This window comes from Periophthalmus magnuspinnatus, chromosome 19 (assembly GCF_009829125.3).
Source record: "Periophthalmus magnuspinnatus isolate fPerMag1 chromosome 19, fPerMag1.2.pri, whole genome shotgun sequence".
Taxonomy (NCBI): Eukaryota; Metazoa; Chordata; class Actinopteri; order Gobiiformes; family Gobiidae; genus Periophthalmus; species Periophthalmus magnuspinnatus.
The window spans coordinates 27,067,415-27,086,451 of NC_047144.1; the positions used below are offsets into that span (position 1 = coordinate 27,067,415).

The 19,037-nt window shown below is 39.9% G+C and overlaps 1 protein-coding gene across 2 annotated transcripts in view; it reads right to left on the reverse strand.

Moving 5' to 3' along the window:
* Nucleotides 1-19,037, reverse strand: part of dnah9 (dynein, axonemal, heavy chain 9) — a 612,810-nt gene that overhangs the window by 189,184 nt on the left and 404,589 nt on the right. For both annotated transcript variants that reach the window (XM_033984465.1, XM_033984463.1), the window contains exon 65: nt 4,664-4,804. In XM_033984465.1, coding sequence (XP_033840356.1) covers nt 4,664-4,804 — 141 coding nt within the window. The remainder of the gene's footprint in view (nt 1-4,663; nt 4,805-19,037) is intronic.

Consider the following 19,037-nt stretch of genomic DNA (forward strand, 5'->3'; position numbering starts at 1 on the left):
ATGTTTCAGTTAAGGCTAGCAGATCAATATTAAGGTCGCCAATTAGTTCATTTATTAAAAGGGATTTGGAGGAAAGAGACCTGATGTTTAGCAGTCCACATTTTACACACTTATCATTTTGTTTATTTGCAGCACATTTATTTATTTTTATTAAGTTATGAGATCTGACAGCTTCCTTGTCAGAGTTTAGGGGTGTTTTCTTTTTGCTTTTTGTACGTGGGACACACAGTCTCTGTCTGTTTGGAGCTGTTCTCGCTGACTGAGCTGTGCCTCACTGGTCTAAACTTCTCTCTAACGTCACTATAATTGTGCTTCCCTGAGCTATTCTGCGTGCTAGTCTTACCTGGTCCATCTAGACTAGCAATCATATTCTGAGCTAACAGGGCGGAGCCAGCCTGCGTGGGATGGATGCCGTCTCTACGTATAAGCCTAGGCTTCCCCTCAAATGCCCTCAATTATCTATGAAGACGACACCATTCTGCGGGCACCAATTGGTCAACCACTAGTTGACTGCTGAAAAGCAGCTATACATTTCACAATTGGCGTAGGTTGGGAGGGGGCCAGAGAAGTACACGGACTCCGACATCGACTTAGCCAATTCACAGACTGCCGCTATCTGTAACTTAACCACCTCTGACTGACCGTGTCGAGTATCGTTACCCCCCGCATGTATAACGATCCGGCGGTACCTATTCTTACTTTTCTTTAAAAGCCTAAGATTCCCCTCGATGTCACCCAGTCTGGCTCCAGGATAACACCGCGTGGAAGCTGCAGGCAGTTCCACATCCCTGACTATGGAGCTCCCTATGACTAAACTAAAGTGTCCCGGGTCCAGCTCAGGGGAGCAAACCTGTTCTGGACGGGAAGCTCTCTACTCTCAACCCTATGTCCCTGGTCTGCTACAGTCCTATTTTCAGCCCTATGTCCCTGGCCTGTCCTAGTCCTATGCTCTCTTCTAACTGTCACAAACCTGTCCTGGTCTGATCCCGGCTGCACGGGTTGCGCTGTTTTGACACTGGTGGGAAAAACACTGGTGGGACTCTCTATTGTAATTTATCCATAAGAGTACCATTTGTGCCCGGTTGACATTGATACAGTATAAAGTTCTGTTTAGGTGTCATTACTCAAAGACAAGGCACAGATTTTTCCCTCTGTGGTGGATATTTGTGACAGGTGTGGCGGATCACCTTTTAACGTCACGCATATGTTTTTTTTTTTGTCCAGCTGTCACAACTTTTTGGCGGGTTTATTTTGATGCCATGTCCAGAGTGCTGTCAAGAGCAATTGATGTTTCTCTGTATGTGGCCATCTTTGGTCTTCCAGAAGACTTCTCTTGGTATTCAACATTAGAGCTACAGGATTTGGCATTTGGCAAGACACCATCTCCTCTTACATTGGAAATCAAAAAGTTCCCCATCTAGCACTCAATGGATTAATGAGCTTATGCCTTTTTTTCAGTGGAGAAGATTAGATATTCCAAGAAGGGTATTATAAACTATTTTTTTAGAAAGTGGCAACCATTTACTGACTTTTTTGAAACTGTCTTGTTAACTGTATTGTTTTAAAACAGAATTCACCCAATCACCAATGAATATTGGTATATATAATAATATATAATAGTAAGCTAATAGTATAGCTCCAGGTGTAAATTCTGAGTTACCATGAACTACACTCTGTGGAAGTTGTCAAAAGTGCTTAAAAAACTCAATGCTGTGAACAATTAAAATGCTCAGAATTCATAGGTAAGTGAGCAATACATTTGGACTTGAAGCAGTTATTCTTATCACAATGTCAATACATATATATATATATATATATATATATATATATATATATATATATATATATATATATATATATATATATATATATATATATATACCGTAAGTTTCGAACCCTGCGGCCTATACAACAGTGCGGCTTATTTATAGAATTTTACTGGATAACGGCCACTGGGAGGCGCTCTCTAGCTGTAAACGTAAAAGTGAGACAGACGTGGGGAAAGATTCTGCTCTGAAGAATTGACTAGTTTTGATTTTGAACGATCATTTTGCGCATCATGAAATGGATATGATGCAGTTTTTAAGATAAAGAAGGAAATAGAGCAGGGGTCGGCAACCTTTAACATGAAAAGAGCCATTTGGACCCACTTTCCACGTAAAATAAAACACTAGGAGCCGCAAATACTTTTTGACATCTAAAATGAAGAAAATACTGTATATAATAATAATAATGTAACGGAATAATGTAGGTTTTATTTTCACGGACAAGCCTTCTACATGTGGCAGATAAAAATGGCACAAAAAAAAACTTAAGTGCATAAAAAAATACAACTCACCAAACCGCTGCATCAGTGGGAGCCCTGCGCTGATTATGTGATTATGTCTACTCTGCTCCGCAGTTTCTTTAAAAAAAAAAAACTCTAAAGGCGTATCGTTTAATCCCAGGTGCTTATTCTCCATGTGCCAAAGCAGTTTTGAAGGTTTCATTGCCTCATTTGCTTTTCCCGCATATTACGCAGAGCGTACTGCACCTGAGAGTCACCTGTAGCGACAAACCCAGATTTTAAATTGGTATTGTCTGTTAAATTTAACTTTCTTTTTCTTGGAGGTCGTAGTCTCCTCTTCTGGCTCCTCAGTTGTCCTTTTCCCCTTTGTTAAAAGCTCTCCAAAGACTTTTGTTTAGGCTCATTTTCACTCGCTTGTGGCTCTACTTTTGGGCGACATGTCTGATGTGTTACACGTGATACGTCATCGCGGAGACAAGAGCAGATACTTGCTACTACATCAAATAGATTTCTGTGGCGATTTCCCGCAGGATTTTCATGATACATCTACGGACGAGCTTATTAGTGTGTCATTAGGGAAGATCATCCTGCTCCTGACCCGTATGCACACAGCGTCTGAAAATCAGGGCTCTTTACTCAGGACTGTGAGACATGTTTGTTTTGAACATTGTTCCGCGAGTGTGACGCTTATTTTGAGCAATGAAAAATAAGAAAATATATTTTTATTTTAAGATCATAATAATCTTCCAATTAAACTACAACAAAAAAGAGCTAACACAAATAAAATACACTTCAATTAAATACTTAAAATTTATTTTCCCAAGCCACGCAGAGCCGCAGTATAAGGCTGAAAGAGCCGCATGCAGCTCCGGAGCTGTGGGTTGCCGACCCCTGAAATAGAGCCACTGCACGTAAGCTCGGCATCAATGAATCCAACTTGGTCAATGTAAAAAGACGACAAAAGGAAATAAAAGCAGATTTTCCGTGTTGGTGTAGCTTTATTTTCTAAACCTGCAGGTGTGTTCATCCCGTGTTCAAGGCGTGTTGGTGCCAATTGTCAGGCACAGTTTAAAAAAAAGCGTGTCCGTGCACCGTCTTTCTGTGTAAATATCTCATGTTACAATATGAAAACCTGCAGCTTATATTCAGGAGCGGCTTATATATGTACAAAATTGATTTTCTTTTCAAATTTAGCTGGTGCGGCTTATATTCAGGTGCGCTCTATAGTCCGAAATTTACATATATAGAAATCTCCTTCTCACCCTCTGCGGGTGGTCTCATCCCTCTTTGCCACTCTCGGGACCTCTACATATATATATATATATATATATATATATATATATATATATATATATATATATATATATATATATATATATATAATCAAAAGCAGGCCAGGATTCTTTAAATGAATCACAACTTAAAGATTGGCAGTTGTTCTAACCCAGAACAGCTGTGGCAACAATAGTAGCTTACCATATCATATGTGGAGTAATTGACTAATGACTGCAATATGACTTTTTATTATTATTACAATATTACTATATTCCCCACAGACAGATGAATATACAGCATATTTTTGGCTGCATGCCATACAAATACTAATCTTATTCAATTAAATTTATTCAAGCAGAAAATTACCTTTTGTACCTTCTGTAATGCTGCACATTTAGTATCATCAGCTGTGTGCATTTCTTATTCAGCCAAATATAATGGCCACTAGCAACAAAATGGTCTAGAGGTATAGTGGTCACAGGTCCTCTATGTTTTAAAGTGTGAATTTTAAAAAACATAGAGGAGCTCCATTGATGAGTATTGTCAAATATAAAGAAATGTAATATGAACTGAGATGTGTGGGAATTAATATGGCTAGAGAAGTAAAATAACAATATACCCTGTGCGTGAGACATAATAACATACCATTACAATGACGTATTAGCCAAGTGTATTCTTCTGGAACAAGCCTTCTCTCTCACATATTGATTTTGCAGAGTCATAGCACTCTGCTGTGAAGAATGCATATCATTATATTCTATTTTGCTGTGAAGGTCAAAGGTATGGCCACTTACAACGTGCTTCCATTCGATTCAGTGAGGAGTGAAGCAGACTGGGGCAGCTACCGCAGAGCAGTGGAGGATTGCACACCATAGCTCTACCTTGGCTTTGTGAGCACGCCTGTCCCACAATATAAGAGACATTACGCTCAACATAACCACATTAGGGAGCCACAAACAGGATGCGAGTAGGCCAAAGAGCATAAAGCAGGGGGAGCGAGTGGGGTGGGGGGTATAGAAGAGTAAAAAGTGTCTCTACGGGGTGCAGAAGGAAATGGGAAAGGGGAGGGGCGCATAGCAGGTCAATATAGCCCATACCTACCTTGAGAGAGAACTGGTACATGGGGTGAATTTTATTGAGGTCGTTCATTATGAAGTACAATAAGGAAGCACGGGCTGCAGCAGGCCGGTAGTGCTCTCGAGCCTCATTGATTTTGGCCTCTGTCACCTTGGCTTCCTTTACCTGCAGTAAAGACAGCAGCAGCACAGGGGAAATCATAAACAGGAATATACCACAGTGTATAATATAATATCGTGTGTTCATCAAGCACTACCAGAAGAAAATGGTAGAGCTATCCATGTAATATAATGCACTTATATTGGTGTTTTTTAGACTCTAGAATTTCACAGTTCCCTATGGATTATGTGACATTTCAGTGTTTTAAGTGTTTTAACCTTATCATTATTTGTTTGGGATTAGCTCCACAGACTTGTGATTTTAATCTTATGGCTTAAAGTCCTTTCAGCTGACAAGAATCAGGTCTTTGGGGTTGGAATACACTTTTTTGATTTTTTTATTTATGTGAACAGAGAAGACGTTAAACTATGTGTTAAATGTGGATAGGCCCAGTAATTACAGAGATATTAACCATAAACTAGGTCAACCAATCTACAATCTGGCAGTTAAACAGAAATTCCACCACAGAAATATCACCTGTCATCCAGCTCAGTGTTAAACAACAGGCATTGTATTAATGTCATGATTCCAATTACAGACACTTTTTGTTTTTTCCTAAGCAGACAAAGGTGGCAAGCTGGGTAAAGCATCTTGCCACATTATTGCATCATAATAATAATAATAATAATAATAATAATAAACTGCAAGTAGTGATAAAGGCCCTCGCCGCCCCTTGCAACCGCGGGGTACAGGCCACCATGGAGTTCTCGCCTCTTGTTCCCGCTTAGATTGCGCCTCCCCCCAAAATCAGCAAATGAGTAATACTACTCCATTCATTCCAATGAGAGCATTTCTGACATTTTCACGCCTGCATGGTTGGAAATAATGGTATGTCTTCATTGGCTTTTTTTGTTCACTAAGCTGTGGGGAATATGTGTACCAAATTTCAATGGTCTATGACAAAGTAATTTTTTTCATCCCAGTTAACAAAAAAAATGTATTTCAATGAGAAATGTCAGACGTTCCCATGGTAGCACACTTTTAAATAGAGGTATGTTCTCTTTGGCTTTCTTGTTCAGTATTTTAAATTTCAAATGTTTTTGACAAAGTAAATTTTTTTGGATCTCATTCAGAATTTCAAGGGGGCACTGTGGAGCAATGGAATCTCTCAGTTATGTAAATTGTATATCATTAGGTTCAGATCATCAGTGTGACCAAAATGTATATTCCGGTTTACAGGACACTGCATTTTTGAGTTAAGTGAATGTAAATACTTCAAATAATGCCATTTTTGTTTGGGTGTTGGCAACACTCCCATTTTATGACTCCAAAAAAAAATCCAAAAGAGTAGCCTATAATCCCACATGGGTCTAGTTTATTTTGACCAATTTGCAAGTTTCTTGAATGAACATCCATGGTGTAAAAAATTTAAACGTGAGAGCAAAAATTTTGAAAAAATTGGGTTCCAATCACAATGGCCGACTGAGAGGTATGTTCTCATTGGCTTTTTTGTTCCTGTAGGATTTAGGATGGGGTCATAATATAATGTTTTACTTGTCTTGACATGTTCTATGTTTGTATCAACTTTCAGTTGTCTACAATGAAAAAGGTCTCTCATTGCCGTAATGTGTTTTGATATTTGAAGTGGCGCTATTGAGTCATTTTGCAACATAAATTTTTTTGCACATAAAAATACAACATTTTTTGCCAACCTTGAAATTTAGGCCATAGTTTGATTAATGTAGAGCATCTATTTAGTCTATAACAAAGTCCAGTACTCTGAACCCCATGCATTTCAATGACAATTTTATTATGTTTCCACGGGAACATGGTTGCAAATAGAGGTATGTTCTCATTGGCTTTTTTGTTTAGTTATTGAAGCCACATGTCCATGCCGAATGTCAAATGTTTTTGACAAAATAATTGTTTGGTCCTATTAAAAAGTTCAACGGGGCGCTGTGGAGCAATATAATGTCTGACATATGAAAATTTATATCATTACATTGAGAACAAGATTTTGAACAAAATGTATATTAATGACGGGAAATAGGACAGTGCACGTTAGAATTACGGGTCATTTAAAACTTCAAAAAAGGTCTTTTTTCTTTGCAGGCTGCCCACACCCACATTTTATGACTTAGAAAAACAGGGTAGCCTATAATCCCACGTGGGTCTAGTTCATTTGGAGCAATTTGCAAGTTTCTTGAATGAAAAGCCACGGCGTAAAATATTCAAATGTGAGAGTGAAAATTTTGAAAAAATTGACCGACTTCCTGTAGGGTTTAGGGTGGGGTCATAATATAATTTTTTACTTGTCTTGATGTCTGCTATGTTTGTACCAAATGTAATTTGTCTACGATAAAAAAGGTCTTTCATTACCGTAATGTATTTTGAATTTTGAGGTGGTGCTATTGAGTCATTTTGAAAGAGTAATTTTTTTGAACATCAAAATAATACATTTTTTGCCAAACTTGAATTTTGGGTCTAATAATATTGACTTTTTTTTACTTTAACGTTCAGGGGGTCAAAAACTGCCTCAAAGCGGTAGTTATAATAATAATAATAATGGAAACGCATTTTCCACCCATTATTTTTCTCCTAAACCATAACAGCTACAGTCATGTGACTTTCTCACATTGTGCCCCATCACAAATAAGGCCCCTGTGGATTTTTTTTCACAAGTCCAACACAAATCGATTATATCCTATGAATTTAAAAAAATATAATCTGAAGAGAAATATTTTTTGGAAATATTCCAAAATGTGCGATTTTGTTGAAATATCATCACAACCACACCCAAAGTCATATCGAAAATGCAATTAATAATATTTATTTGCACATGGGTTTGGTGGGATTTAGCCAAATTTGAAGTGTTTGGAATGAAAACTGTCCGAGGAGATGTCCTAAATGCAAGGGTGTGCGCTTTTGTCATTCCCAGGTTTGATCCAATATGGCGGACTTCCTGTACATTTTAGAGCGAGTCAGGCTCCCATAGGCCCCATGAAAATGAAAGTTTGAGGGGGTGCTACCGAGTCATCTTTTGTTATTTTTTCTCGTGGTCTACGGTGACAATTAGAGCTTGTCGAGTTCTAATTTTTGATACCAATCACTGCCATGTCGGGGCGTGTTTACTACTTGATTTTTGCCATTTTCCATAACAGCTACAGTCATGTGACTTTCTCAAATTGTGCCCCATCACAAGTAAGGCTCCTGTGAATTTTTTCACAAGTCCACGACAAATTGATTGTTTTCTATGAATTATTGAAAATGAAATTTCCAGAGGGCGCTAGAGAGCCATTTTGTGTGGCTGCCTTGATTTGCATATCAGTGAGTTCAGCTCAAAAATGTGCATAAATGCTGTATTGGCTTTTTCCCAGCAAAAAAAATTGTGATTTTGAAATATTTCAAAATTTGCGATTTTGTTGAAAATTCACCATGACCACTCTTTATTTGCACATGGGTTTAGTGGGATTTGGTCAAACTTGACGAGTTTATGGTGAAAACTGTACAAGGAGATGTCTTAAATGCTGGGTGTGTGCCTTTGTCATTCCTGAGATTGATCCAATATGGCCAACTTCCTGTACATTTTTGGGCGGGGCCATAATATAATTTTTGTCATGTCCTGACGTTCTATTTTTTGATGTAAGTTTTAGATTTTTACGTTGACTTTTTTCTGAGTCGGGGCCCATTGGCCCAAGGAAAATCAAAGTCTGAGATGGCGCTACCGAGTCGTCTTTCATTATTTTTTCTCGGGATCTTCAGTGACAATTAGAGCTCATCAAGTTCTAATTTTTGATCTCACTGGGTGTGTTTACTACTTGATTTTTGCCATTTTCCGAGCTCTGGAAGCGGTTTTTAATGAGTCCCTCGCCGGGACGTTGTCCCAGGCTCAGGCCTAATTAAAACTGCAAGCAGTGATAAAGGCCCTCGCCACCCCTTGCGACCGCGGGTACATGCCACCGTGAGGATCCTGCCTCTCATTCCCGCTTACATCGCCCCTCCTCCCAAAAACACCGTCTAGGTAATCCTACTCCATTCATTCCAATGAGACCATTTCTGACATTGTCATGCCTGCATGGTTGGAAATAGAGGTATGTGATAATTTACTCTTTTGTTCAGTATGGCAATACAGATGTCCATGCCAAATTTGAAATTTTGTGACAAAGTAATTTTTGGGTCCTATTCAAAAATTCAAGGGGGCACTGTAGAGCAGTTTTATATCATAGCTATACAACTTGTAAATTGCTGCCTTCAGGTCGTCAATGCACACAAATGTTTCATTGGGACCAATTCCATTCAACATCATCTGTGAGAAATACACTTGTTTTTATGCTTTTCAAAATTCCCACTGATTTACAGATTAGCCACACCCACATTTTAGAAACAATCAAAAATCTAAACAATAATATTGCACATGGGCTTGTTTAGTTTTACCAATGTTCAAGCATTTTGAAAGAAATTCAAAGGTGGAGATGTAAAAAAGTTACAAAGGTGCAATTTTGAAAAAATGGGGTTCCGCCCAATATGGCCGACTTCCTGTTTTGGCTTACTTCGTTTAACATGATTTTTATGGCTATAAAAAAAAGACAAAACCGTAATCAACATGATTAGCTCTGTTATCGCTTTCAAACGAAAAATGCAATTTTACTCCTGGCTGGCTGTCAGAAGCTACTGCCCGAACTATGCATCCCTCACTGATTCCATTCAGTGCAAGTCATCAGAGCAGTAATCATCATTCAAGAAATTATGAACATGTAAGAAGTTCAATTGTGTTGTGTAGTATTATCTCATGACGTTGTGCAAGGTACATCAAAATGCACTGTACATGTAAGAATTCATAATACATTTACAAATAAATATATGTTTAACATTTTTGCATTAGGTGGTAGATCATTTTGAAAGTAGCTCACATACTGAAAAAGTCTGAGCACCAATGGTGTAGAGCATCTATTTAGTCTACAACAAAGTCCAGTACTCTGAACCCCATGCATTTCAATGACACATTTATTATCTTACCACAGTAACATGGTTGCAGATAGAGGTATGTTCTCATTGGCTTTTTCGTTCAGTTTGTCAAGCCAAATGTCCATGCCGAATTTCAAATGTTTTTGGCAAAGTAATTTTTTTTGGTCATATTGAAAAGTTCAAGGGGGCTCTGTGGAACAATATAATGTTTGACCCATGTAAATTGTATATCATTGCATTAAGAACAAGATGTTGAACAAAACATATATTAATGCCGGGAAATAGGACGACTGCACTGTATTAAGGAGAGGATGACAGGGGCCATGTATTGCAAGATTTTGGGGAACAACCTCCTTCCCTTACTCAGAGCAACATGACAATGACCCGAAGCACACAGCTAGGATAACCAAGGAGTGGCTCCGTAAGAAGCATATCAAGGTTCTGGAGTGGCCTAGCCAGTCTCTAGACCTAGACCCAATAGAAAATTGTTGGAGGGAGCTCGAACTCCATGTTTCTCAGCGACAGCCCAGAAACCTGACTTATCTAGAGAAGATCTGTGTGGAGGAGTGGGCCAAAATCCCTCCTGCAGTGTGTGCAAACCTGGTGAAAAACTACAGGAAACAATTGACCTCTGTAATTTTAAACAAAGGCTACTGTACCAAATATTAACATTGATTTTTTTCAGGTGTTCAAATACTTATTTGCAGCAGTAACATACAAATAAATTATTTTAAAAATCATACAATGTGATTTACATTGCATTTACATTGATTTTGTTTTTTAGATTATGTCTCTCACAGTGGATATGCACCTAAGATGAAAATTTCAGACCCCTCCATGATTTCTAAGTGGGAGAACTTGCAAATTCACAGGGTGTTCATATACTTATTTGCCTCACTATATATTGAACTGAATAAACTACAAAGACATGATATTTAATGTTCAAAGTGATAAACTTTAATGTTTTTATGCAAATATTCACTCATTTTCAATTAAAGTTCCAATAAAGCTGGGGCAGGGGCAACAAAAAATTGGGGAAGTTAAGGAATGCTTAAAATACACCTGTTTGGAACGTTCCACAAGTGAACAGGTTAATTGTAAACAGGTGAGTGTCATGATTGGGTATAAAAGGAGCATCCCCGAAGGGCTCTGTCATTCACAAGCAAGGATGAGGCAAGGTTCACCACTTCATGAACAACTGCATGAGCAAATAGTCCAACAGTCTAAGAACAATGTTTCTCAATGTACAGTTGCAAGGAATTTAGGGATTTCATCATCTACAGTCCATAATATCATCAAAAAATTCAGAGCGGCAAGACCGAAAACCAATGTTGACTGGCCGTGACCTTCGATCCATCAGGCGGTACTGTATTAAAAACAGACATGAATGTGTAAAGGATATTACCACATGGGCTCAGGAACACTTCAGGAAACCATTGTCACTTAACACAGTTTGTCGCTATATCTCCAAGTGCAAGTTAAAACTGTACCATGCAAAGAAAAAGCCATATATCAACAACACCCCGAATCGCTGCCGGCGAGTCCACATTTCAAATTGTTTTTGGAAATTATGTGTCCTGCAGGCCAAAGAGGAAATCCAGATTGTTATCAGTGCAAAGTTCAAAAGCCAGCTTCTGTGGTGGTATGGGGGTGTGTTAGTGCCCATGGCATAGGTAACTTGTAGATCTTGAAGGCACCATAAATGTTTAAAAGGTAAATACAGGTTTTGGAGCAACATATGCTGCCATCCTAGCAACGTCTTTTTTAGGGACGTCCCTGCTTATTTCAGCAAAACAATTCAAGCCACATTCTGCACATGTTAAAACAGCGTGGCTTCGTAGTAAAAGAGTGCAGGTGGCCTGCCTGCAGTCCAGACCTGTCTCCCGTCGAAAATGTGTGGTTGCATTATGAAGCTCAAAATACGACAACCGAGACCCCGGACTGCTGAGCAACTGAAATTGTATATTCAGCAAGAATGGAAAGGACTCCTTCTGCAAAGCTTTAACAATTAGTTCCCAAACACTTATTGATTGTTGTTAAAGGGATGATGTAACACAGTGGTAAACATGCCCCAGCCCCAGTTATTTCAACGTGTTGCAGACATCAAATTGAAAATGAGTGAATATTTGCATAAAAACACTAAAGTTGATCAGTTTGAACATTAAATATCATATCTTTGTAGTTTATTCAGTTCAATATAGGTTGAAAAGGATTTGCAAATCATTGTATTCTGTATTTTTTTTAAGTTTTACACAGCGTCCCCATTTTATTGGAATTGGTGTTGTATAAGGTACAATTCTATCTGTTGATATTACTGAAGTATATCTCATAAACATAATGGTAATGTACATGTTTTTTTCTTAATGAAACTTAGACTCAGAATGTACATTTATTTCACATTAGTCAAGAGTGTTATTAATTGGAAACACGTCTCTTTGAGCCCCCACAGACTTTGAAAAAGCAAAACTGGAGGAGTAATTATTTTAAATGCTGCCCATCTGCAGAGTGACAGCTTTTATCTGCAGTGCAGCAGCAGCTCTACCTCACTACACTCACTTCACAGGCTCCAGAGCACTACTCACATCGCTACAGACTGGAGCGCCAGTCCCTGTGCGCCAATATTCACTCCAACACAGTGTGGATTCAATATACACACTACAAACAAGTTTTACAGACACTAACTGTTTGATACTGTCCAGTAAAACAATTGAAGTTACGATCTGATTTCATATGATGTTGCCATCGGAACAGTGACACGTTTCATTCACACATGCTTAACATGCAGTTAAACATGTGTGAATGAAACAAAACAAAATTCCAGGTATGTTTTTGATGAGACAACATTATAACAGATCTGAAAATAGCATAATATACCGTAAATTTCGGACTACAGAGCGCACCTGAATAAAAGCCGCACCAGCTAAATTTGAAGAGAAAATCAATTTTGTACATATATAAGCCGCACCTGAATAAAAGCCGCAGGTTTTCATATTGTAACATGAGATATTTACACAGAAAGACGGTGCACTGACACGCTTTTTTTTAAACTGTGCCTGAAAATTGGAACCAACACGACAACAACACGGGATGAACACATCTGCAGGTTTAGAAAATAAAACTGCACCAAAACGGAAAATCTGCTTTTATTTCCTCTGAAAACTTTTGTCGTCTTTTGTCGATTCATTGATGTCGAGCTTACGTGCAGTGGCTCTATTTCAGGAGTCTGCAACCCGCGGCTCCGGAGCCGTATGCGCCTCTTTCAGCCTTATACTGCGGCTCTGCGTGGCTGAAGTGTATTTTATTTGTGTTAGCTCTTTTTTGTTGTAGTTTAAATTGGAAGATTATTATGATCTTAAAATAAAATTATATTTTCTTATTTTTCGTTGCTCAAAATAAGCGTCACACTCGCGGAACAATGTTCAAAACAAACACCGCTCACGTCTCACGTCTCACAGACACAGACACAGACACAGCTCACAGTCCTGCGTAAAGAGCCCTGATTTTCAGACGCTGTGCGCACAGGGGTCAGGAGCAACTTTCGCCCGTCCCTAATGACACACTAATAAGCTCGTCCGTAGATGTATCATGAAAATCCTGCTGGAAATCGCCACAGAAATCTATTTGATGTAGTAGCAAGTATATTATCTGCTCTTGTCTCTGCGATGACGTATCACGTATAACACATCAGACACGACGCACAAAACTAGAGCCACAAGCGAGTGAAAATGAGCCAAAACAAAAGTCTTTGGGGAGCTTTAAACAAAGGGGAAAAGGACAACTGAGGAGCCAGAAGAGGAGACTACGACCTCCAAGAAAAAGAAAGATAAATTTAACAGACAATGTCTACTTAAAATCTGGGTTTGTCGCTGCAGGTGACTCTCACGCACAGTCCGCTCTGCGTAACATGCGGGAAAAGCAAATAAGGCAATGAAACCTTCAAAACTGCTTTGGCACATGGAGAATAAGCACCTGGGATTAAACGATACGCCTTTAGAGTTTTTTTTTTTTTTTTTTGAAAGAAACTGCGGAGCAGAGTAGACATAATCACATAATCAGCGCAGGGCTCCCTCTGATGCAGCGGTTTGGTGAGTTGTATTTTTTTAATGCACTTAAGTTGTTTTTGCCATATTTATCTGCCACGTGTAGAAGGCTTGTCCGTGAAAATAAAACCCAGGGGCCGTTATCCAGTAAAAAATCCATAAATAAGCCGCACTGCTGTACAAGCCGCAGGGTTCAAAGCGTGGAAAAAAAGTAGCGGCTTATAATCCGAAATTTACGGTAAGCCCTTAAACAATCATTATAATATATGACAGAAGTAAGGCTGCCAGTCTGCCCGAATAGACAATAGATGCCTCTAACCACCACCAATAACTCCCTCATACACTGCCCATCACAGTATGCATGGGTCCCTGCTGGCATATGATTGGTTGGCTCTTACTAAACTAATGGCTTATGGTGGTTTTATTTTATCAGGAAGTCCCACAGAGATTAGCATCTCATTTTCAAGGGATTCCTGAGGATATAACACAATAAAAAACATTAAATGCATTAAACATTATGAAAATTTATAATAAAACATATATGAAATATATTGGTTGGACCAGTGGAGCAGTAAACAAAAGACATGCGCAGTTAAAAGAGTTACAGCTAACAAAGGGACTTCAAATCTTCTAGATCTACTTATTTGGCATTCAAAAGACTGGCTCTTTTACTGTTAATTTATATGGCATGAAGCCAATATAAGAACTAATTTTATATAATAAAATGTATATAACCTAATCACAGAAATGAACAGAAATGACCAAGGTTCAGATTTGTTTAAAATGGTTCAACTGAGAGTGGGATTAAATAATAATAATAATAATAATAATAATAATAATAATAATAATAATTATTATTATTATTATTATTATTATTATTATTATTATTATTATTATTATTATTATAGTAATAATAATAACAACTGTTATGATGTCAAATATATGCAAAATGGTCTCACTTATATTGCCTGCTCTGCCCCTGTGCTGATTCTGGTTGGTTCAGCATTAATCAGTCTAAAATTGCTTAACAAATTTGCTAGAAAAAGATTTGGTTGTTTTAAAAATTAGATCTGGTTTCAGCGGTTCACGTTAAGAACTGCTCTAAAGAGCCTAATCGTTCACCAGTTACAGCTATTGGAAAATATTATAGATACAATAAACAAGGTAAGGGAGTTACACAGTTTTATGAAGCATACAATGTAGATGACTGTATAAAAATATGTAAAACTACTTCAAATCAATATGACTTTAAAACCCAAGTAAATATAAGTTAAGCAAAGTGTTAGGGATGGGACAATCAGAATCAGAATCAGAATCACTTTTATTGATCCCCGAAGGGAAATTCTCTTAGTTAACAAATGCCACAACCACAGGATAGAATTTAAGAATAAGAATAAAAAGTCATTTAAATAAGAATAAAGAATAAAATTGTGCAATAAGAATAAAGTGTCATGCAATAAGAATAAAGTGTCAGTGTTAAACAAAATAAATAAATAGATCATCACACAAAATCACACACTATTTACATCTATGTACAAAGTGGAATATTGGAGTATTGAAGTGTTTGGTTACAGAACGGAGTTTAACAGTTTGATGGCGACAGGCAGGAAAGATTTCCTGTGTCTCTCAGTGGAGCAGCGTGGCAGTAACAGTCTGTGGCTGAACGAGCTCTTCAGATTGGCCAGCACCTCGTGGAGGGGGTGGAGGGGAGAGTCCAGAATAGTCCTGACTTTGGTCAACATCCTCCTGTCCGACACAACAGTCAGAGAGTCCAGCTCCTCCCCCACAACATGACCAGCCTTCCTGATGATCTTATTGAGTCTATTAGTGTCCCTCACGCGCAGACTGCTGCCCCAGCAGACCACAGCGTACATCATGGCACTGGCCACCATAGACTCATAGAACATCCTGAGCATCGTCCTGCAGATGTCAAAGGACCTCAGCCTCCTCAGGAAATAGAGGCGGCTCTGGCCCTTCTTATAGACTGCGTCCACGTTTCTGCTCCAGTCCAGTTTATATTGCAAGATCTCGTGCCACAAGATCTTGTGAGACAAAATCAATACAATGAAAAATCTTTTTTTCCCCGTGTGTTTAATGTACTTGAATTCTCTGAACCGCCACCTTAACACAGTGGAGGGGTTTGAGCACCCGAATGGGTGCTTTTCCCCATGAGGCCCGGCTGGGCTCAACCCGAAGGAGCAATGTGGGGCCGTCCTCACATGGACCCAAGACCGACAAGAGGATCCGTAAGGGGCTGGTGGAGAAAGGCCGGCAGTCAAAGGCGGGAGCCTTGATAATCGGATCTCCGGACATGGAGACTAGCTCTGGGGACATGGAATGTCACCACGCTGGGGGGAAAGGAGCCTGAGCTTGTGCGGGAAGTTGAGCGCTAACAACTCTGTCACGGAGGCAAAAACTCGGGGTTGGGAGGAGTTCATGGAGCCCATGGAGGAGGACTATTGGACAGCCTCAAAGAGATTCTGGCAAACCATAGTGAGATGCAGTGGTTCACCAACACTGTTTACAGTGCAGGTGCAGAGCTGCTGACCTCGACTGGGGATGTTATCAGGCGGGGGAAGGAATACTTGGAGGAGCTCCTCAATCCCACTGTCACTGAGGAGGAAGCAGAGACTGAGGACCCGGGGACGGACTTGTCCATCACCCCGGTCTGTCAACGAGGTGGTTGGCAAGCTCCTCTAGATGAGATCTGTCCCAAGTATGTAAGTATGTCTGTTAAGCATTTATACACTTTGGAACACACATAAAAAATAATTTTTCTCATCCTCGCCTAAATTTTTTTGTTAAAATGAAGGTGTAGAAAGCTGCAGTAGGTAGCTGAGGACAAAAATACACTATATCTCTGAAAATCTTGTTGACCACTCACATTTCAAATTTGAGGTCAATACCTATAAAAATTAGAGTTTTACATTCATTTTATCATTAGTAAGTGCAAGCCTCTCCAAACCTATCTAAATGGAGACATTTGGAGAGCGTTTGGAAAAAATGCAATAACTTTTGAATGCTTCAACCCACAGACATCAATGAGGGCTCTAGTGAAAGCTTACACTTAGATGAATCTGTATCTGCACAGTGAGCTGCTCTATTACTGTACATTTATATAGCATATCAAAACACAATATAAAATGTAGATTTGTGTATAAAATATAGTCAAAACGTGGTATGGCTTAAAACAAATATATATTTACAAACCACACACTGCAAGCAGTGAACAAACACACACACTTCAAAATGTAAACACACACTGTACAGTGTACACTGGTTGTACAGTGTGACAATCATTATGCAACAGTGGCTCAGTGGTTAGAGCTTTGTGTGTGAATGATTGGTGGTGGTCAGAGGGGCGCAGATTCGCATTAGCTAATGCTAATGATTACACATGATATATTTGACCCACAATTAAATCAATAGCAGAATAAACCACGCTTACCGATCAGGAACAGCATCCAATCCATCAAAACATAAGGTCCTCTACTCCTGAGTCCACCATGAGATCGTCACTCGGTTCCACGAACTGCTCCGGGCCTGAGATGCCTCTAGTTTAACTTGTGTCCTCGATCAGGTACTTCCTTTGTTTTGTCCATTTGGTCATGTTTAAAACGCAAAACTGCTGAAAACCAGAGCGTAAAATTACGCACGGATCTTTGCATACAGTCTTCTCCTTTTACGCGCACAGCATACTCCGTCTGTTTACGGGAAACCATCGTTGTGTTCCACTGCTTATTGGCTGTAAGGGGAAAACATCACTAAACCTGTGTAATGTAACTGCTTGATTCTACAAGGGGGAGAGTGGGGCGTACTCTTTCAGTCATCTGTAACACTCATTCACTGTATTCCAGTAACCCACACCTTATTGGCCAACTTTGGTGTCAATCACAAGCTAACAAGTTTGTTTTGCACTGAGGAGCAAAGTTGGCACTGTCAGAAGTTTATTAAGCTATTATGCTATTATCGACAAAAGAAATACAAAAAAGTGATGGAGCAGATTTCACTTTCCTGCAGCAGATTGGACATGGAGGATCTAACTTCTTTTGTGGACATAATTTCTTGACTGGATTATATTCTCTGGACCTGTACGGAACGAATGAGGCCAACTTTGTGTGAATATGTTGATGTTTGACAGAATCAGAGCCCTCAAACATAAGTGAAGTCCAAATCCACATTTCTGACTTTCCTGTCAGCAATGTGGTGATTACAGGTGTAAATGGTTTACATATTCAGAAAGATGAGTGCTGTAGCTTTCATCTGATGTGTAGATTGTTTGTGTGGGTGATGCAGAAATATACGTACATTGTTGTAAAGTTGTAACATAAAAGTGAAGGCCTGAGGGCGGGCTGTCGGAACGTTAAGGGGTTAATTCTCCATGAGATTGGCTCTATCGGGTCCTTGAGGGTGCATGGGAGTTTGGCCCAACCAGTCCACAGGTGTTTTGTGGATCTGGAGAAGGCATTCGACTGGGTCCCTTGTGCCGTCCTTCGGGCACCTCCTGGTGTATGGGGTCCGGGGCCCTTTGCTAAGGGCTGTCCGGTCCCTGTTTGACCGGAGCAGGGACTGTGTTTGCATTGCCGGCAGTAAGTCAGACCTGTTCCTGTTGCATGTTGGACTCCAACATGCAACAGGTTTGGGGACCACAGGATCTCATCTCTGCTGTTTGCAGCCAAAACCTGCAGGAGGCACTGGGCCAATTTGCAGCTGAGTGTGAAGCGGCTGGGATGAGAATTAGCTCCTCCAAATCCAAGGCCATGGTTCTCGACCGGAAAAAGGTGGCTTGCCCTCTCCGGGTGGGTGGTGAGTCTCTGCCTCAAGTGGTGCCTCAAGTATCTCTCGGTTGTTGACGAGTGAGGGAAGGATGGAGCGTGAGATTGACAGGTGGATCGGTGCAGCATCTGCAGTGATGTGGTCGCTGTATCAGCCCATTGTGGTAATGAAGGAGCTGAGTCGAAAGGCAAATCTATGTTCCTACTCTCACCTATGGTCATGAGTTCTGAGTAATGCCCGAAAGGATGAGATCACGGATACCTGGGGCCAAAATGGGCTTCCTCTGCAGAGTGACTCGGCACTCCCTTAGAGATAGGGTGAGGAGCTCAGTCACACTGGAGGAGCTCAGAGTAGAGCCACTGCTCCTACAAGGGATACCTCCTGGACACCTCCCTAGGGAGGTGTCCCAGCATGTCCCACCAGGAGAAGGCCCCGGGGAAGACCCAGGAGAAGCTGGAGGACATGTCTGGGGTGAGGGAAGACTGGCAGCCCCTGCTTAGACTGCTGCCCCCGTGACC